This window comes from Solanum verrucosum, unplaced genomic scaffold (genome assembly GCF_900185275.1).
Source record: "Solanum verrucosum unplaced genomic scaffold, falcon-dt-bn FXZP01000133.1, whole genome shotgun sequence".
NCBI classification, from domain to species: domain Eukaryota; kingdom Viridiplantae; phylum Streptophyta; class Magnoliopsida; order Solanales; family Solanaceae; genus Solanum; species Solanum verrucosum.
Window position 1 is genome coordinate 622,486 of NW_026020355.1, and position 22,379 is coordinate 644,864.

The 22,379-nt window shown below is 35.3% G+C and overlaps 1 protein-coding gene across 1 annotated transcript; it reads left to right on the top strand.

The window, feature by feature from the left end:
* Positions 1-556: 556 nt before the first annotated feature.
* Positions 557-16,207, top strand: LOC125837675 (uncharacterized). Its single transcript, XM_049516759.1, has 4 exons — positions 557-1,249; positions 15,152-15,250; positions 15,367-15,434; positions 15,929-16,207. Exons 1-4 carry the CDS (start codon positions 632-634, stop codon positions 16,047-16,049), a joined length of 906 nt encoding a protein of 301 aa, XP_049372716.1. The 5' UTR covers positions 557-631; the 3' UTR covers positions 16,050-16,207.
* The last annotated feature ends 6,172 nt before the right edge of the window (positions 16,208-22,379 follow it).

Below are 22,379 nucleotides of genomic sequence, written 5' to 3' on the forward strand. Positions count from 1 at the left end.
ATTTTACGTGAAAACTCAATTTTGTTAGGTATAAAATACTTGTATTTGAACACGTTGTAACACGTATCTTATTTTGTGCTTAGGTTATCAAAAATCAATTTCAATTTTAAATAAAAGTTACTCTATTTGTAATCATCTCGTAAGTAATTGATATTATAAGAACTCTTTACCTCTTAAGACTTATCGGTTGTTTCACCTGGTATGAAATAAATAAAATTATTTGATGTATCCAGATATTTTATGAAATTAGTTATTTTAGGATAAAATTATATCATTATAATACTAATGGCGAAATAAATTTAAAAAGTTCAAAACTTATAACTAATACCCCTAATCAAATACAAAATAAAATAACTCTTTATTTTTTATCAAAATTATTATCCCCTTTTTCTTAGTACCAAATGATTCTTATTTGGTAGGATGTATTAGAAATAATGTACACATTAACTTTTTGAATTAGTAACATTTTACTATATTATAGTAATTTTTCAACTTAACTTATGTCAGTATAACTAATACAAATATAAGTAATAGCACATTTTTAATTCTAAAATGTAGAAGGTGTATTTATAATTGAACACTAAAAATAAACATAGCACTCCACATTCCTTGGCTTCCTAGCAACGGCTCAATGTTTTCTTGGCTCAGCCCAATTGGCTTATACGGCGGCTTCGTCCGTCGGTGTCTGACCGGCGCGGGTCTAACTTGTCAATCCATAGAAATCGACGATGAAACGACTATCCACTTTTGGGGTCCAAAATCATCAAAAATGAAACCATCACTTATCTTAATCCACGGATTTGGTCCTCACGGCGTTTGGCAATGGCGTCCACAGATTTCATTCTTCTCTAATGATTTCGATTTATACATTCCTAGCCTTGTCTTCTTCGGCCGTTCAACAACCAAATCTCTCCAGAGGTCAGAGGTTTTTCAAGCAACCTGCATCGTAAAGCTTTTAGAAAAACTCGGTATTGAAAAATGTTCCATCATTGGGACTAGTTATGGTGGATTTGTTGCCTATCACATGGCTAAAATGTTGCCGGGAAGGGTAGAAAAGGTAATTATAGCAAGTTCGGCGGTTAATATTAAGAAAATAGATAACGATGGACTATTGAAAAGAGCTAATGTTGAGAAGATTGAGGATTTGATGTTGCCGGCGACGGTGACCCAGCTCCGGGTATCGATTACGGCGTCTACTAATCGGACTCTGCCATATCTGCCGGATTTCTTTCTCAATGATTTTATCAACGTGAGTTTATTTATTACTCATCCCTGAACTAATTTCATGTTTCAATTGATTAAATCTCGAAATTTCAACTCTTAGTTACTTTTAAAATAGGACAATTAATTTGCAGCAATTGTTTAAAGAAAGTAATACTCTTCTTAATGCTATGGGTTTCGAGCTTCTTTAACTTTTTGGATTAAAAATCGAATATTTGTGCTAAAAGATTTGCCTGAAAATATTACTACTATTTACATTTGATATTAAGAAATAATATTTTTTACTTTTTTAATCCAAACATAAGATGGTAAATATTTTTGGGATAGTGAGAGCAGGGTCAAAATGAGAGGTAACTGAACCAATAATTTCTATCTTAAATTAGATATTTTATGTATATGTATTTTAAAATTAATCTGATATTTTCTGTTGGTTGTTCAAAAAAACCATATTTTCTCACTTGATTGAATTTCTATCTTTATTTTTTTCCTTTTCCACTTTCATTTCGTTTCTCTTTCAGTCAAAATAATAATGAAAGAATACTAATCCAAGAGTTTGGTTGACTATTTTTTTTTGCGTAGCAGTTTTACATTTAATAGTAGGATATGTTTAATTGGAAGTTTGATATTTTATTTTCATTAAAAGTAAGACGTTTGAACATGAATAAATATCTGAATATTTAAGATGTGCATTAAAATTAAAATATTTAAATATAAATACACATTTGAATATGTATTTATATTTAATGTCTAACGTATATTCTAGCTCTAGCTAATTAGCAGAATTAAAGATATTTTTTTTATGACCATAATTCAATTCTCTAACTCTTAAACCTTTAGCGTCACTCATGCTTTCGTATATATGTCACTTTCACAAAATATACTAACAATTATTCTATACAATGGCTTATCCTAGCCAAGTGTGATGACCCGCCACGTCATCATGCCACTTAAGCGTCAAATGACACAAAGTCTTTTATGTGGAAGACTTAAATAGAAAGAAAACTAGTTTTTAGTGCAATATTCTAATTAAAGACAAAGATTTCCCTTGGAAGACGATAGAATTCTAGAATAAGGACTTCTACAAAATTTATATCAATGTTGTGGATGACGCTTTGAGAAGGATGTCTGAGCTTGCTTCCATCACCACAACTAGTTGTTACACTAGAGATGTTATTAAGGATGGTATGTAACACAGACCCGAAGCAAAGCAACTTATGGAGTTGGCAGTCTTGTATTCTTTTATGCACGACTCAACATATTCTCAGGTGGGTCTACGTGCCCATGTTTGGAGACACTAGGCGGAAAATTATGAAGGGAAGTCACAAAACGTTGTGGGTCGAGCACCTGAGCCAACATCACACAAAGGCTTGATCTAATCAATTTATTATTGCCCGAGCATGGCGTAATGATATTAAATGTTATGTGCATGCTTATCTTGTGTGCCAATAGAATAAAGAGGAACAACGACAACTCAGAGGACCTTTGGAGCCATTACTGATTGCACAACATCCATGGGAGAGTATGATGATGGACTTTATCACTTACTTGTCAAAGTTTGATGGATATAGGATGATAATGATCGTGATGGATAGATTTTTGAAGTATGCAAGCTTAATGCCTGCCATAACAAGTTGCACTACTAAAGAGGCTGCCAAACTATTATTCAGGAACGTGATGATGTATTGGGTCTTGCAGACGCACATCTTAGCGATCAAGACCCGTATTTTATAGGAAACTTTTGGAGAGATTTGTTTAATATACTTGGCAGGCAGTTGCATTTTTCTCCGCTAACTTTTACCTGCAGATGGATGAATGGATGGAACAGGTCAATGCTTTGTTGGAGCTTGAGGCACTTTAAGGCTCTTAGACCTAACCCAATTCTCATATAACTTGAAACCAAGAGAGTTTATCGGGCTGACACCATTTGTGTTAGCCTAGACTATCAACTACAAACACCACATTCACTACTGCTCTTGTGCGTGGGCATGAGTTTATGCTCTTACCATATGGTTAAAGGGTTTGAGGAGCTACTTAGCAGTGTTCTACTAGTACAAGGTAGCAAATAAGGTGAACAAGTTTTCATACCGTAAATGTCGTCCCACATATTAAAAGTTTAAGGACATGGTTTTAGTGAAGTTTGACCAAATACAATTTAAGGCACTATAAGATGTGAACCAAAATTTTGTACGAAAGTATGAGTAGTTTAGGAACGTTGCCAAAGTGGGAAAGATTTCATATATGCTAGAATTAGCACCTTATCTTAAGGTTCATTCCATCTTTCATAGTGTGCTCGAGCCACACCATGACAACAAAGATGATCCTAACCAAATTCAAATATGTTGGGCACTAGTTACCATCACCACATTGCATGATCGGGAGATTGCGTCTATCATTGACTACCAGGCCAAGAGAAAACAAGGGCATAAAGCCACTGCCATGTTTCCTATTCACTTAAAAAGGTCAATCATTAGAGGAAACCATGTGGGAGCGATATAAAGACTTTTGGCAATTCAAAGACAAGATCTAAGAATTAATGCACATTATCATGGTCATCTCAACATCATGTAGGGGATAGTGTGATGATTTATCACATCATCATGACACTTAAGTATCACGTGTTACAAAAGTGTCCATATGGAAAATTTACAAAGGAAGAAGACTAGTTTTTAGTGGAATATTCTAGAGACGGGGAGATTTTTCTTGGAAGATCTTAAACTTCCATGGATTTGCATGGAAGTCATTGAATTATTATGTTTGTGTAGAGAATTCTGGAATATTGAATTGTACACAATTTATATTATCTTAAGACTTAGATTATTTGCTTCAACATTTCCTTAATGATCTAGTATTGCACCCAAGAATGTGACCTAGGCACCCAAGGGTGTGGCCTAATGGTCAAATGAAGTGGTTGAGATCTATGAGGTCTCATGTTCAAATTTCAGTAGAGACAAAAATACTAGGTGATTTTTTCCGTCTTTCCTAGCCTTGGTGACAGAGCTTCTTGGTACCTATTGTTGGTGGTAGGTGGTAGGTATCCCATATAATTAGTTGAGGTGCGCAAAAACTGACCTGGACACTACGATCATAAAAAATAATTAGCCCTCAAGTGAGTAGTATAAATAGATTAATATTCATTTGTAAAGGTATCAAGCAAATCTTCTAAGTTTTGAGCAATATAAAAATTTATCTTGATAATTCTCTTATGTCTTTCTTTAATTCAACATTTCCTTGGAAATCTAGTATTAAAAAAGGCTTACTTGACCTTGCAAGATCATGAAAATGTTGTGAGTGAGTTGTCGATGTCACACAATGTGTTTAGTGGAAGTTTAAGTCCGTGACACAATTCATCCAATTTTTTCTTACATTCTTCAAAGCCAGGTCCATTATTTCCTATAATAAATAACTCCAAAAAAATACTCATTTTTTCATAAATTTCCAATTGAGACGAAGAAAATTTTCTTTTCTTCCCCAATTTTTTTCTTTTAGTCAAAATTGATGTTGGGATGAAGAATTAGGAGCTCTATCATTTTTGTTGCCATCTAGATCTTTGGCTTCATCAAGGGTATCTATATCTATAGTAATAGATACAGAAGAGACAACATGTCAGGGACAAGTACAACTTGGACTCCGATCATGAACTCTTGTTGCAATAGAATTCTCAAAAAGATTATACACAAATTTGGAAAGGGTAGGTGAAGCCTTTATATGTTTTTGCAATAGAAACATCAATTGAGATGTTGAAACTTCCACAGAAAGTGGATTCCACACCCAAGGCTCTATTTTATCCAAAATTCACAAGGTAGCTTGAAATAAGACTAGGAAATCCCTGAGGCCCAAATCAAGGGTCCTTCTAGATTAAACTCGATGCCCCAGAGCTAAAGGTAGCATCAAAATTGCATTTTCAGGTCGTTTATCTGAAGTTTTGATCGAAGTCAACTGTTCAAGCTTCAAAAACTTCAGTCCCATTGCTATAGGAAAGACTTAAACATCAAAACTATCACAAAACAGAGAAAATTATCTAGAGGGTCATTACAACATCCACTACTAAAAAGACTTTTTTCCTCGAAAGTAAAAAGTCAAAAAGTACATGAAGTCTCGAATAGGCGGGGATATTGAACTCATATCTCATGCTCGGTATCTCGATAGTGTCACGACCCGAGTCTAGGCCCCGGATGCGACACGGCGTACTCGACCCCAAAGGGGTCTCATACAAGCCTCATAGCATTTCATTGCATTCGATATAGAAATAGTGCGGATTTAAAACTCATTTAAATCCAAAATATCAAAAGTCATTAAAAGAGGAACTTGAAATATTGCAGAAGTCTAAATCTAACATGGCCAACTTAGACACAATCTTAAAGCATTCTAGGGACACAACCCTTTACAATCAAAGCAACTACTAAAATGTCTAATACATGAATAAAGGAAACTTAAAAGTCTTGTCCTCAAATTCATGAGGACATACCAAGTCTTGGAGGAAAAGCAGTCCAACACTTCAAACTAGCTAGAAGGAATCACTTGCCGGAACCTACACTTGTAGTAAAAACATGGAGAATATGGGTTAGTACACAGAAATGTACCAAGTATGAAGACCATGCAAAACATGCTTTAAAAGGGGACATTTTGGTGGGAAACCATGCATTATGCCACTTTTTAGAAACATCATGTACAATAACATAAAAGACATCATATACAAGCATTAACATCATATAAGTCATAACTTCACACTTAAACAATATCACATGGAAACCATTACCTTTACATTGGACCTTCACCTCAAGCAACCCTTATGCTATGCCTTGTGCAATGCATGGATAGTGTCTCATACCACCATCCACACTAGGGCACCACATTTAGGTCACCTAAAGTGTACTTACCATTCATTTCCTTTCATCTTTAAGCCATATTCATACATAAAAGACATCATTTCATAAGGCATGACAAGGGAAAGTAACTCATAATTCAACCTAAGTATAACATATATATCATATTAAGCATTTAAGAGCTAACATTCTTCAATTACTCCATTTAAGACACTTTCATGTCATAGCCATTAAGATTTAGAGAAACTCAGTATGACCCTCTCAAGCCTACTCGTGCAATGTATAGGTATCATCTCATACTACTACCTACACTTCGTAGAACCTATCAAGACCCAACAATGAAATCTCAAATGATGGGAAGTAAGCGTTAACCGACATAAACCATGAGAGATTGTCATGGAATCTGGTGTCATAAGTCCTCACACCGTAAAGAGGTGGTCTACTTGCCTAAGGAAGACCGGTTCATATAGCTTAGGTGGATCCACTAGCTAGACCTATGCGGGCACATAGTTTATGGGATAAGGTAGACGATCATTGAAACTCATGCCTAACTATGGGGGAGTTTCCATCTAACCAAATGCACTCGATGCTTAGCTTACATTCCCATAGAATAGTTCATTACCTTGACATTATCACATATGAGGGGTGCCATTGGCCTACTGACTCCAATTCATTCATTACATATGAAAAGGTGCCTTAAGCCTACCGATTCAAGGTATATTTAAGAAAACTTATTAACTCTTCTTGAAAGGGTGCCCTAGGCCTACCGGTTCAAGACTCATCATTAACCTTCTTGAAAGGGTGTCATAGGCCTATCGGTTCAAGGCTCATCATTAACCTTCACGGAAGGGTGCCATAAGCTTACCGATCCGAAAGTTCATTAGTAGCATGAGTGGAAGGGTGCTACTAGCCTACCGATCCAAGGATTCAACAATCAACAATATAATCATTTATACAAGAAAAGGATGCATAAGCCCTACCCATTCAAGGTATACTTTATATTGAAGAATCCTTCATATTCTATCATTAACATTCATGAGTGTAAAATTGAGAAATAGTCTTTCAATAATAACACACTTACATTCATAACATGATCACTTTAGCTTCATTGAATTCTCATTCATACAATGTCATGATAACACTTCCATTTCTCATACTATGCCTTCAAGGCCATGGTCACAATGTACATAATAAGTAAACACCCCCACCTTTCAAGTGGATCAACATCAAGTTAACAATTCTAAACCAATATCTTGCCTTTAAGGCCATAAACCTCACATACCAATACCCCAACAATGCACCATAAAATAAGCATGGGTAATGACATACTTCAACAATCTAAGCCATTTAAACAAGTTCTATTCATATACATGCATTATCAAGCAACCCACTTCATAAAGGCATAAACTAGGAATAGAGAGAAATCATGGGTTCATGGAGTATTTTCATCTTAAATCATCAATACAACAACAATATAACAATAATATGCCATTAAAAACCTTTTAAAACCATTTGGTGAAAGAACCCATGAGATTGAGTAAAGCCCTAGATTTTCATGAACATGGAATCTTTAAAAGTTTACTTTGAAGTTGACTCTAGGGTGAAAGCTAACCCTAGATGAAGGATCACCATACCTTTGTTAAGATTTCCCAAGAAATTTGATGAAGAAAGCCTTGAATCCAAAACCCTAGCTCTCACTTCTGCTTCTTCCTTGAGTTAGAGAGAAATATATAGAGAGAGAACTTTGGGGATTTGATTTGGGAAAAAAATGAGTGAGTGACTAGTTTAAAAGACTTAAAACCATATATATTTATCATATAAGCCATTTAAAATCAACACAACATAATAAAACATTAAAACGAAATTACCAAAAACCCCCAACTTGAGGCAGCCCATCAGGGACCATACCCAAATAAACGGGTCGTGAGGGGCACCACAGCTCGTGGTGGAACTCGTGGTCCTTGAGGCAGTGGGCCTCTCATCCTTGTCAGGCCCTCCAAGGCCAAGACAAGTCAACGAAAGCTACCACGATCCGTGGTTCACACCACGAGTCGTGGTGAAGCTCGTGGTCATGGGGCAGCACCTAGGTAAAGTTGTCTTGCCTCCCTTGAGCCTAGGTGAACTCCAAGTTCACTTTCACGGACCGTCTAAGGCACCATGGCTCGTGGTGGTGCCCGTGAACTTTGGGACAGTAGCTCCCTCAACTTACAACATTTCCCACTAAGCTAAGGCAACCCCACGAGCCTTCTCACGGCCCGTGGTCATGACCACGAGTCGTGAAGTGGCTCGTGAAGTGGTGCCTTGGCTTGGCACCAAACTTGAGCATGAGGTTCCCAAACCATGGCCTGCACCCAAAGCCCTTAGCCTTTGCCTTTAACTCAAGACATTAACCCCACGGTAAGTCTCTAGTTTAACCTATCATTTTCTGAGTCGTTACAAGTAGTCTCCTCAATTGGACGATGTCTCCATTGAATCTTAACAACATGAATGACCCTCGAATGTAATTGTCTCACATCTCTAGCCTAAATAGCAACTTACTCATCCACAAAGATCAAATGATTAGCCAACTGGACTGAGTCATACCTAAGTACATGGGACTCATCAGGAACATATCGAAAAAGCATAGAAATATGAAAAACCAAATGGATAGGTAAAAATACCGGAGGTATGGGCAACTCATAAGCAACATCACCAATTTTCCAAGGAATCTCAAATGGCCCTATATTTCTTGGGCAAACCTTACCCTGCCTCCCAAATCTCATCACGCCCTTCATCGGAGATACTAAGAGAAATACCCGGTCACCAACTCCAAATCTTAAAGGTTCATGCCTACAGTCAACATAACTCTTATGCATGCCCTGTACAGACATAAGCCTATCATGGATCACCTAAACTCTATCCAAAGCCTCCTAAAGCAAATCAGTACCACGTAGCCTAGACTCTAAAGCCTCAAATCAACCAACCGAAGAGCAAAAATGCCTACCATATAATGGCTCAAATGGATCCATATGAATAGTCGAATAATAGTTGTTATTATACACAAACTCCGCTAAAGCTAAGAACTAATCCCATTGACCTCTAAAGTCCAATACACATGCTCGTAGCATATCCCCCAAAACCGAAATAGTATGCTTCGAAAGCCTGTCGGTCTGTTGGTGAAATGTTGTGCTAAGGTCAACTCGAGTATCCAACTCCTCCTGAAAAGTCCTCTGGAAGCTAGAAGTGAATTGAGAACCCTATCCAATATAATAGACACAGGCACCCCATGGAAATTAACAACCTCTCGAATATAAATATGGGCCAACCTCTCAGCACCAAAAATGATTGAACGGAGATGAAGTGTGATGACTTAGTCAATCGATCTACGATGACCCATATGTTATCAACACTTGTAGAAGGCTGAGGCAACCCCATAACAAAGTTTATAATGATGTATTCTCATTTCCACTTCAAAATGGGTATCTTTAGAGCTCACCAGCAGACCTCAAATACTCAGCCTTCACCTGTTGGCAACACAAGCAATGAGACTCATAGTCCATAATATCTCTCCTCATACCACTCCACCAGTAATATTGTCTCAAGTTGTGATATATCTTCGATATGCTCGGATGAATACAATATCTAGAGTCATGGGCCTTATGAAGAATCAACAGTATCAATTCCCAAACTCTAGGAACACAAATACGACCATCAAACCTCTAAACACCATCCACATCCAAGGTGGCCTTCCCAGTATCACCTCACAACACTAGATCTTGAATAGCCACTAAGGCATCATCATGAAACTACCGTCCACAAATTTGCTCTTCTAACGATGATTAAACCCCACTATTGGCTAGAATCCGTCTAGAATCTAACATATTAAGGCAAATCATCTCATTGGCTAAACACTGAATTTCCAGATCCAAAAGGTCGCTTCAAAGCTAAAACAAAAGGCTAAACTACTCATACTCACTGGCTTCCAGCTTAAGACTTCTGCTACCATATTTACCTTACCTGGATGGTATATAATAAAGAGGTCATAGTCTTTCTAACCACTTAAAAGGGACATCAAGATGAGTCAATCGAGTCAAAGGTGTTGTAATCGATGAGAAACCCTTAACAAATTGTCTGTAGTAGTCAGCTAACCCAACAAAACTCTGAATCCCAGTAACCAAGGTAGGCCTAGCCTAATCACAAATACCCTCAATCTTTGTGGGGTCACAGTAATGCCATCCTTGGATAACACACGTCATGAAAATGCTACATACTCAAGCCAGAACCCTCACTTTGAGAATTTGTCATAAAGTCGTTGATCTCTAAGTCTTGAGCATAGTACTCAAATGTTGCTCGTGCTCATGTCTGCTCCGTGAATATACTATACAATGAAGAAAGAGTATATATATGACCTTTAAACACATGTCAGCAAGTCTATGAATGTCGCTGGGGCATTGGTAAATCTAAAAAACATCATTGGGAACTTATAATGACCATAGCAAGTCTTAAAAGTTGTCTTAGGGATGTCCGTCACTCTAATCCTTAACTGATGGTAACCTAATCCCAAATTAATCTTAGAAAACATCACAATACTCTAAATCTGATTAAACAGGTCATTTTATATGAGACATATACACATATACATAGATCCATCTTCTTTAGAAACTAAACCAATGTACCTAAGTCAAAACATTTGGTTGAATGAGTTCCTGGTCTAAGAAATCCTAAAGTTAAAGACTGAGTTCTTTATGCTTCACAAGAGCCGTAGAGTAATGCGGAATAGAGATATGATGAGTGTCTGACTTAAGATGAATGGAAAAATTGATATCATGCTGAGGAGAAGGTCAGGTAGGTTGGTAAGGAAGACATCTATGAACTCTCGCACAATAGGACATGCTTGGTATCCCTCCTGCCACGCCACCGGAGGGATACCAATCATGGATATGGTAACATTCTTCGCGAAGTACTCTAAGACCGGCGATATAGGTATAACCAGTTCATGCCTAGAATAACATCACAATCAAGCATGTCCAATACAATAATGTTTGCCCAAGTGTCACCCGTATGAATAGTCACCAAATAGGATCAATACACCTGATTCATTACTAGAGACTCAACCACGGAGGTCGAAACACGTAATGAAGTTTCTAGAGTCTAAGAAGACAACCCTAACCGAGAAGCATAGTAAACAGATACAAAGGAATAAGCTGAACTTGGATCAAATAAAGTTGAGGTGGGTTGTTAGCATATGAAAATTGTACCTGTGATGACAATGTTTAATGCCTCAGCCTCCACCCTCGCTGGGGCAACATATAGGTGGCCATGTCTGCCTCTAAACTGAGCATCTAATTTACCTCCTACCCTACCTGTTTTGATACCCATTTTTCAACAATTGAAGATGAACTAAAAATGATAGGTAGAAACTTTAAAGCAACGGTAAGATAATCAACAGAACAAATAACTAAATAGCAGAAAAAAGGGAATGACATAAATATATACAATAATACATGATCCAATCCCACAATCATAAAGCTACTATAATGGGTATAAGTTCCAAAATAAGTAAAATAAGTTTAGATTTGTCTTTAATACAAAGACTAGCCAAACCTATATATAGATGGAGACGAGTCAAACTAAGATGCCATCAACTCACCCTGAATCTTCGGATGTCCCTACTGTTGTAAAAGATCAATGTTATCGACCGGTGCTCGATTTTGTATCAGGAAAAATAGATGCAGTGTAACATGAGTTCCAAAATAATAGGTACCAATAGGCATCATAGGCCGACTGAGCTTGAAAAGCAAATACATAATGAAAGTGAGGAAATAAATGATAGCTACGAGTCAGATGAATACAATGACAAAAAGTCCAACTATGGGCCTCAATAGCCTAACATAATATAGAGTGATAAAGTAATGCTGCTAACTTTAGCATAATTGTACCCATATAAGCTCAGAAGGTACACTCGTGCACAATTGAAATGAAAACTACTTAAACGGGCCCTCATAAGTCTGATGAGTACACAAAAGAGCTAACATAATTCCAAACTAATATTTGATAAACTTCTATTATTGGAGAAACCAAAACTCAGACCTCGAACCGCGGCTAAGGTATCCTAAATACTCCCAATAGAACCATACTGTCAAGAACTGAGCACACATCTTGAATCGCGACTAGTAAACATATGCCTTGACCATGAACTGTGGCTAGTAGACGTACTCTCAGACCTCAAGTCGTGGCTAGTAGTAGTGGGCCCATACATTGAACTGTGGCTAGTACACTTTGAAGAACTCCATAATCACATGTTCATCATCATGCGGGAATATACCATAGAACAAAACCACCTTCAAAGTCACAAGGGACCATTCCAACTTAAAACCCATGACCCGATCCAATGTTACCAACAAGGCCTGAAATCACAATCAAAACACGTCAAGCCATATCATAGGGAGTTATGGATTTATAGTTCAATAAGAGTAGAGTTGTCATTGAGCTAAGGATTCATACTATCAAACCCAAGTCTGCTATATCAGTTTAAATAGAGTTAGAACCGTTCGAAACGATGTCGATAGATTTTCTAATGCACACAATTCAAAATAACAATTTTCTATGGAAATCACTAGTCTAAGCCTAGACTAAGGCCAAGAATACTTAGAAATTACAGTGTGAAAGACATAAGACAACAACATGGCATGATAAACATCACAATGAGGTAAAACATGCTTGAATCCCCTAAAAATACCAAAATATTGAAGCTAAGGCAGGAATTCTATCAACTAAACATAAGTCATGCCAAGCACCCTCCCAAAACTAGCTAAACATCATGTTAAAGCCAACACAAGTACAATCTAAGATCGGTAAGCGATAGCCTGCAAAGATGATCACACGCGCTCCAAAATCTTACTAAATCAAAGCTCTACCCTTTTAAAATGCCTTCGATCTCTTCCATTCTATCAAATGTAATATCATAATGTCATTACAGATGTTTTGATACCCATTTTTCAACAATTGAAGATGAACTAAAAATGAGTCAAAACAGCATTGTGGGATTCACGCAAGAAATCCTGAAATTGACTCCGACAATAGGTCCCATTTGGCTCAAGGAGCTCGTGCCCCAAAGACCAGCACGATTCAAGCTCAAAATTGCGCTAAGGCAGTCTTGCACCAACATGATCAACAAAACACCTGAAGACTAAAAATTGAGGAGAGGAAATAAAACTTATGAGTTTAGATGTGTAATAATGACCCTTCCAATGCCTCAAGGCAATCCCTTAGCTAATCCCAACAATAAACACATATTTCCCACATAAATGAGCCCTCTAAAGTCCTACAATTAAATTAAAACATAGAGAAAATGAGGGCAAAAAAGGATAAAACCACAAGCAATGACCGCTAAATCTGTCACTAAGCTGCTTAATTGGCCCCACTAAAATGGTGCCTTGGCTGCTAAAGCGGCGAGGCCCTTGCTGGTGGGCTTTGCTAAAGTGGCTCCCTGACCGCTGAAATTAACCAATGCTAAACCGGTGCCAGGGCCACTAAAGTGGCTAAACCCTAGTAGGTGGGAGTCGCTATCCCTGGTTTCTAAAGCGGCTAGGACCTTGCTGGAAAGTGTCACTAAAGAGGTTTCCTAGCTACTAAAGCAACTAGTGCTTAAGTGGTGCCAGGATTGCTTGGGCTGCTACACCAACACACATACCAACAAATTTAGCAAAGTCCTAACGGATTCCACTCTGGTGCTCGGGATTGGCTCGAAAACCTGCACGCACAAACAAATTATAATACCCACCAAATTTGGTATTTCAGAATCAACAGAGATGTAAAACATCCAACAAAGGTCGTCTAGTAAAAAACTGGGTCCCACACTCAAGGCTCTATTTTAGCCAAAATCCACAAAGTAGCTCGGATATATTTCAGAAGCCTTGGGACCCAAACCAAGGGTCCTTCTGGACAAAACTCAATGTTATGGAGCTAATAGAACCATAAGAATGCATTATGTAGTTTGGTCTGATGTTTTGACCTAAGTCAATCGTTCAAGCTTCAAAATATAAAAACTTGCATAAAAATCAAATGAACGACCTAGTGACCAAACTGTCAGTTCCAAAAAGTCATAAATGAGTTAGGGTCTCTATTGGAATGCTCTAAATTCTGAAACCATCGCAAAATAGAGAAAATAATTTCAGCCATCTGGGGTCATTATATGATGTCGCTATAGTTGAGGTCGCTATATGATGTTGTTTAAATAATTTCTGCCGACTAGGCGTTTTGGGAATTAGAATGTAAAGGGGCATTTTTGTGTAATTAATTTAGTTTTAGGTTCTATTTTATGTACTTGTCCTTTATTGAAAAAAATGAATTTGATGGACTGGTTTTGAATGATTAAGATTCAAGACTCTATTAAATGCAAGTAAATAAGACCTTAGTGGTGTATGCATCAACTATATATTTTCACTAATTTTTCATATAAAAGATATTTTAGTAAAATAATAATAAAATGTTGTGTTGTCGATTTATGGATGAATCAATAATCTAGTGGGACTAATTTTCCGTTGATAGATAACAAGAACCGTAAGGAATGATCTCTATCAAGTTTGATTTTATTTTTGATAGTTGTCAATATATAACATTCGACCATCTAATTTATCAAATATGATCGAAGTATATATTACCTTATACTCAGTTATATATAATGTGTATAGATATGTATATGTATGTATATTATATATATGTTAGTATAAAATATATATACACACTATTTACACTATGTACATATGTTATAAAATGGATGACCCAAACATATTGAATTGTAGTTTTCTCTTTATTCTAGTTACTACTATACTAAAGCATGGGAAGTTGCATCTGTCAAGAAAATTTCTAGTTTGGTAGGTATAGTTTTTTTTTTAATTATATATAACGAGCTTTTGTGGACCACTTTTACAAGTGGAGTAATTAACTTAATTTGTACAACAACATGGTCATCCTATTTCAAAAATAATAAATAATTGAATATTTATGTATTTTACATTTTGTGGTTCCATTTATGGATAGATTTGCATGAAATATATTATCTCCCTATGTCTAGAAAAATGTAAAACATAAAATTTGCATAATTGAAACTAAAAGTTGTCATGCAGAAATTGTACCTTGAAAACAGGAAGGAAAAGTTGGAACTGTTAAATGGGTTAAGCCTTGGAAGAGATGACACAGTAGATAATATAACTCCACTTCAACAGGTACATTTTATTTTATTTGAAAATAAAATGTCAGTGATTAATTAGTATTTTTTTTTTGGTTGGTAACATAATTATTTGTAGCATTAATATGTATCTTTATTGGTGTGTGTATGTAGGAAGTATTAATTGTGTGGGGGGAGAATGATCAGATATTTCTACTTGAAAAGGCAACTGAACTCGAAGAGTATGTATTCTCTCACTGCAATGATCTTTAGCGGCAATTAATTAATAGAAATAATTTAACTATCGCTAAATATAAATTTTAGTGGCAATTATCATTCTTTTAAATATCTCTAAAACCTCTAGCGACCATGAATCTAATGGCAATTAAATAATGTTGATAAAGGTTAACACTCTTTATTAAAGTGCTTAAATTATTTTTGTTATTGTATCTCTCTATCAACTCGTATTTATTTTATCTTCACATTGATCGATCGATGCACTATGGCTATAGTAAATGCATTAATATAAAATAATCTACGATCTATTGTTATCTATCTATCAATATATAAAATAAGTTTCTGAAGTTGTGTCAGAAAATAACTTTTGAAACTTCAAGTTATGTTTAGATGTTTAGATATGTATTTTACTTCAAAAAAATTTATGGCAATCTTTGATTCATCTATATACAATGAAAATTTTTTATGGCAATCTTTGATTCATCTATATACAATGCAGGCTTCTTGGGGAAAAGGCTAGATTGGAAGTCATTAAAAATGCCTCTCATGTGCCCCAACTCGAGCATGGGGCCAAGTTCAACAAAATAGTTAACGACTTCTTGTGTGGTTCAGATGATTAATTAATTAATTAGACTGCTTATTACTAATTTTTGTATTTCCTTGTCTACAAACTCAAGTACTAATTTGAAAAGATTTATGGATTTTTAAAATTTTATAAGACAATTGCAGCTTTGAAAGATTTTGTAAATAAGATGATTCACCGCCATTTTGCACTTAATTTAACATTTTTATGGAAAATAATTTTTCTATCTCGCAACCATGCATTCACATATATTACGTTATAATAATTGTAATACTATTAAACATGCATTTAAATATATTACGTTATAATAATTGTGATGGTTAAAAGTCTAAGTGGGAGATAGTTAGGATACATACTATTAATCATGGAATTTACATCATTAATCATGTATTTATATATTGTATTTATTATAGAATAATTGTTTATTCAGTTTTAATAAAAAATTTAATAGATCATATATTTATTACATCATGTTTGTTTACTTATATAGTGGATGATTTAGTGTATAGAATTTTAGCTTATACACAAAAGATTAAATCACTAGTTCTAATATATATAAATTTTTGTTCACAATCTAAGATGGAAATTGAACCCTTTTTTGGAGGGTTTTTCCAATTGAAGTGACAATACTGAGAAGGGATTATTTTGTTTGTTGAGTCTTATTAATAATGGCCTAAGTCCAAATAGAGTGATCATGGCATGGGTGATTCTTTCCTCCATTTTAAATTTTATAACATAAATCAATAGTCTCATTTAATATGTTAATCCATCATTTTCTACAATATAGTAAGGACTTTTTGCCGTCATATTAACAAAGTTCTCAATTAAGCAAAAACATATTAAAGTATGTCTATTTATGAGTAAATCTATTTTGCAATCATATTTGATATAACATTGCTTTAGTATTTGTATTCTAAGATCTTCAAATCTTACCAATAGTAGCTTATTGAAGGTTCTCATAGTAATTTCATTTTGCATACTTTATTTTCTGTCCACTTTGCGATTGACAATTTATATCAATGTATGTAAATTTATTTTAATTGAAATAGAATCCACATTCAATTGCTTAGTTTGCAGTGGACTATTTATCTTTGATGGTTTTATGATTGTTGCATAATTATCTATGAATTTTGATTGTTTTACTAGGCCCGTGGGAGATTTTAAAGTGACTGAAGAATTTAGAAAAAGAAATTGAGATGTTGAGGAAATGAAGAGTATATATGTGGCAAGAGAATGGAGATGGTTGGCCCGCGAGGCTTGGTCAGAGTGGGGTTGGGCCAGCTTTTTTTGACAGTTCTATATATGCGGGACGAAGTGGGGCGGGAAAAAGTCTTTGCGGGTGTATGCGGGCTTGCCCCGCACCCCCCGTTGTTAGGGTTTTGTTCTGATTTTCTTTCTTACCATATTTAAGTTTTAATTTTACCTTGAAAGAAAGTTAAAGCTTTACCATGATTGTTTTTACTTTTTCTAAAAGGAAAATATAATTTTCTTTCATATTTGGTTATTCTTTCCTTGGAAGAAAAGTTTGAAACTCTATAAATTGAAGACCCCTTTCTCATATCAAGAACACAATAACATCCACAATATAAACGTTTAAGAGTTTAGTTTATGGGGAGATTATTCTCCCAATAGAGTTTATGTTTTTTTAATTAGTTTTCAATATTTAGGTCACTTCACCAAACCATATCAATAATATGATTTTAGTATTTTTTTATTTATTTATCATCTAATTTATCAATATTTTGATTTATAATTATAAGCTTCCACATGGTGCCGTAATAAATTTCGAACCCAACAAGTTTTGTCAAGAAAATCCAGCCAAAAAAGGAGATTTGTTACGATTTTGCCCTAGTTTTCTTACCTTATTTGAAGTTTTAAAATATTTAAATTATGAGGGTGATGATTAGTAAAGTAATATATTTTATCAAAAAACATCACGTAAATTGTATTTCAAAATATTTAAAGAATTATTTCTCATTAACTTATTATAGTTGAAGGTTTATCTAGGAGAGAAAAATGAACAAAAGTACAACATTGAAAATTGATAAATTGTTGATCAAGAGGTGTCACGTATAACATAAGAACTTATCAAAAAAGAATTTAGAAAAAAATATTTATACATAGTGAGAAACTAATTTGGTTTACGTATTAGTTATTCAGATACTATAATTAAGAGAATATTTATGTGGAATAATAATAAAGGAACTGAGAAGGGCCTAAAATGTCCCTCAAGTATTTGAATTGATACAAAATTACCCTTCATCCACCTATCGGCCCTAAATATTCCTAATGTCCACCTTTCGGCTCAAAAATACCCATATATCTAACGGATCACACTCATAAGGTGGATGGAGGGTACTATTGTACTGAATCTCATAGTTTAAGGGCATTTTAGGCCCTTTTCCATTAAAATAATTTGAAATTACTTAATATATAAGCTCACATGATAGACTTGATTTTGAATTTCATAGTAAATTTAAAATTATAAAAAGGTTAGGCATCTACTCTCTAAACTACTCCCTCCCCGTCCCTTTTCTTTCTATCTCTTCCATATATTTTTTTCTATTTGGATCTTGTCCACAATTTTATTTTATTTTTAATTTTTGACAAACAAGAGAGAAAGAAAGAAGGAAAATAACGATGCATTCATATAGAAATAATTAGTTCAATAAAAGATGACTTAATCAAGCAAATATGTACAAATATTACTTTTTTTTTTGTGTACCCAAAATTAAAAATAAAAGAATAAAAATTATCATTTATTTTATCCCCATTCCCCACCCTCATCCCATCATGACAATAATACTGATTAAAAAAATATAAATATGTGAGTTCATTCCAAATTTGAGTCCCGGATATCCTAATTAAGAATAAGAGATTAAAAAGGGGTAAAAGAGAAAATGAACAAGGCATTTGGATAATTGAGAGAAAATTCTATATTAATGAAAATAATAATATTTTTAGATGGACAATCAGTCAAGGTAAGTATGGATTTTAGTTGGATCCCCATTTATGAGTTGGATTACGTTATAATATATAGGGGTTAATTTAAAATAGGCCAATAGGAAGATATCATGAAATTATTTTTTCAATATTATTTTCAAGTGTATCGGGTCAAAATATGAATCATAAGTGGTTTTATAGAAAAATAGAATTTTTAAAAATATCATTTTTATTATTTATTTGAGAAGGGTTTAAATTTGGACCAATCACATTAAGCAATATAATAAATAAATATTTAATAATTTTACTTTAAGGGAGCTATTAAAAATAAGGGCAAATATGAGTCAAAGGATTAACATCGAGGGTATTTTTGAGCTGAAAGGTGGACGTCAAGGGTATTTTAGAACCGATAGGTAGATGGAGGATAGTTTGTACCAATTCAAATACTTGAAGGGCATTTTAGACCCTTCTCCGATAAAGGAATTATATATAGTAATTACTTTAAAGTGTAGTCTTATATTTGTAAAGGATAGGCTTCTTAGATATCGACTCCTAGTATATCTAAACTATATAAAGGTTATGTAAGTTGTGATGTCTAAGAAGCCTATCCTTTACACTCCCCTGCAAGTTGAACAGGGAAGCATACACTGTCAACTTGTCTCTGAAATGCTGAAATCATATTTTCGGAAGAGCTTTTGTAAGAACATCTACAACCTGGTCATGAGTGCTAAGATAACGAACAACCAAAGATTTATCCTTCACCTTTTCACGGACAAAATGAAAGTCTATCTCCATATGCTTGGTGCGGGAATGGAAGATATGATTAGCTGTTAAATATGTTGCACTTAGGTTATCATACCAAAGTATAGGAGTTGTAGTGTCAAAGCACTTAATTTCACGAAGTAAAAATTCCAGTTAGCTCTGACGCAGCAGTGGCCAGTGTACGATACTCTGCCTCTATACTAGAACGTGCAACTGCTCGCTGCTTTTTGAAAGCCCAAGAGATTAAATGAGAACCAAGATAAACAGCAAAACCAATAGTGAACTTACGATCATCCAACAAACCACCCCAATCTGCATCACTATAACCATGCAGAAATTTGGTATTTTGACGAGCAAAGAATAAACCATGGGAGGATATGGACTGGATATATCGCAAGATGCATTTTACAGCAGCCCAGTGGGACTCTTTCGAACTATGCGTGAATTGTGAAACCTTATTTACCGCAAATGCTATATCAGGACGAGTTAATGTTAAATATTGTGAGGCTCCTACGGTGCTGCGATACAAGATTTCATCATGGAAATGAGATCCTTCAAAACTTGAGAGTTTTAGAGGAAGATGCAATAGGTGTTGAAATATGATTGCAACTATTCATTTGTGCTTTCTGCAACAAATCAGCTGCATATAGATGTTGCAATAGATGCATGCCAGTAGGTGTCCATGATGTTTTAATTCCCAAAATATAAGAGAGGCGACCAAGGTCTCGCACAACAAACTATGACTTCAGGCGAGTAATAACAGAGCCAACAAGAGACAAACTAGAACCCAAAACAAAATATTTTATCATCGTTAGAGGAGAAATAAAATAACGAACAATCTATTTTTGAGCCCGTAAAGCCATAAGAAATCAAGGTGTCTGTTAAACATTTATTCCACATGCGCGGAGCTTGTTTGAGACCATAAAAAGAACGCTTGAGCAAGCAAACATGCTTAGGACGATCTGGATCAACAAATCCAGGAGGTTGAGACATGTACACCAATTCATCAAGTGTACCGTGAAGAAAAACATTAGAGATATCCAACTGAGTAATATGCCAATTGTTCGAGATTGCCAAGGAAAGAAGAAGGCGAATAGTGGCAGGTTTCACTACTATACTAAAAGTATCAACATAGTCCACACATGGTCTTTGATGATACCCTTTAGCAATGAGTCGAGCCTTGTAACGATCAACAGACCCATTAGGCTTAACCTTTGTTTTAAAAATCAATTTACTCCCAATAATATTTTGAGACTGAGAAGGTGGGACTAATTGCCAAGTCCCATTTTGTATGAGAGAATTGTATTCCTCTTGCATCTCCCTGCACCAATGTGCATACTTTGTAGCTTGAGAGTAACAAGAAGGCTCAATAACATTAGTTGACATAGCTAAGTAAGAGGTGGGATACTTTGGTTTTAGTGAACCTGTTTGTGATCTAGTAGTCATTGGATGAGACTTAGACGAAGAGCGTGACAATTTGGTAGAATGATGCAAATCACTTACACCTTCGGTAGACAATGCATGTGACAATATATCCGAAGATAGAAAAGGCGTATCTGTAGGCATAACATGTGATTGTAGAGGGGGCAGAGGTGCTACTGCAAGACATTGTGTAGAGCAATACAGTGCTAAAATGAAGGATGAATTATTTAGTAAGGTGGTATTGACTGTTGCAGGAGATGGACCAGATGAATGCAATGAGGAAGGAATAGGCACAATTGGCTGTGGAAGTGATGAAGGAATATGGACAGTGAGCGGGGCATCACTGGTTGATGTAATAGGTACCATAACATCATCCTGAGTAGCAAAGGGAAAAATTGTTTCGTCAAAACAACATAGCGGGAGACAAAAAATTTAGAGGAAGTAGGATCAAAGCACTTATAACCTTTGTGAATTTTACTATACCCCAGAAACACACACCTCTTAGAACGAGGAGATAATTTATCCTTCGTATAAGGGCGAAGCCATGAAAAACAAAGACAACCAAACACACGCAACAAGGAGTAATCAGGGTCACAATTAAAAAGGATGAGAAAGGGGGCCTGATTATTTAGACGGAGAGTGGATAATCTATTTATGATATAAACAGCAGTATCAAAAGCATTTGTCCAAAATTTGGAAGGAACATTGCATGCGTTAATAAGGCACGATCTGTTGAGATGTTTACGTTTAACACAACCATTTTGTTCTAGGGTATAAGGACAAGACGAACGTTGTGTAATACCATTGTCTCTTAAAATATGAGGTTAATGTTTGATATTCTCCTCCCCAATCTACTTGAAAGCTCTTAATTGGACGACCAAAGTATTTTTTCACAATTTTTCAAAATTGAATAAAAATGAAAAGAACTTCAGACTTGAATTTAAGAAAATAGATCCAGGTATATTTGCTATAATGATAAAAGAAAATGACATAATATTTATATCCATCATTCGAAACAACAGGTGATGGACCCCAAACATCCGAACAAATTAAATTTAAAGGGCTTGTCGCTTGAAAACTAGACTAAACAAAGGGAATTTTATGACTCTTGCTAACATCGCAGGTTGGACACAAACTAGAGGACCCACAACTAGACAAAATAAAAGTATTAGATGGAAAAGCCCGACGAACAGTAGAATAAGATGCATGAGCCAAACGCGCATGCCAAACACCAAGTGAA

What these genes read in the sequence shown, in the direction of transcription:
- LOC125837675 (XM_049516759.1), top strand. Translation starts at nt 632, where the DNA reads ATGTTTTCTTGGCTCAGCCCAATTGGCTTATACGGCGGCTTCGTCCGT. An exon ending in TTCTCAATGATTTTATCAAC is followed by an intron (nt 1,250 to 15,151) that starts GTGAGTTTATTT and finishes GTTGTCATGCAG; the next exon opens with AAATTGTACCTTGAAAACAG. An exon ending in ATATAACTCCACTTCAACAG is followed by an intron (nt 15,251 to 15,366) that starts GTACATTTTATT and finishes GTGTGTATGTAG; the next exon opens with GAAGTATTAATTGTGTGGGG.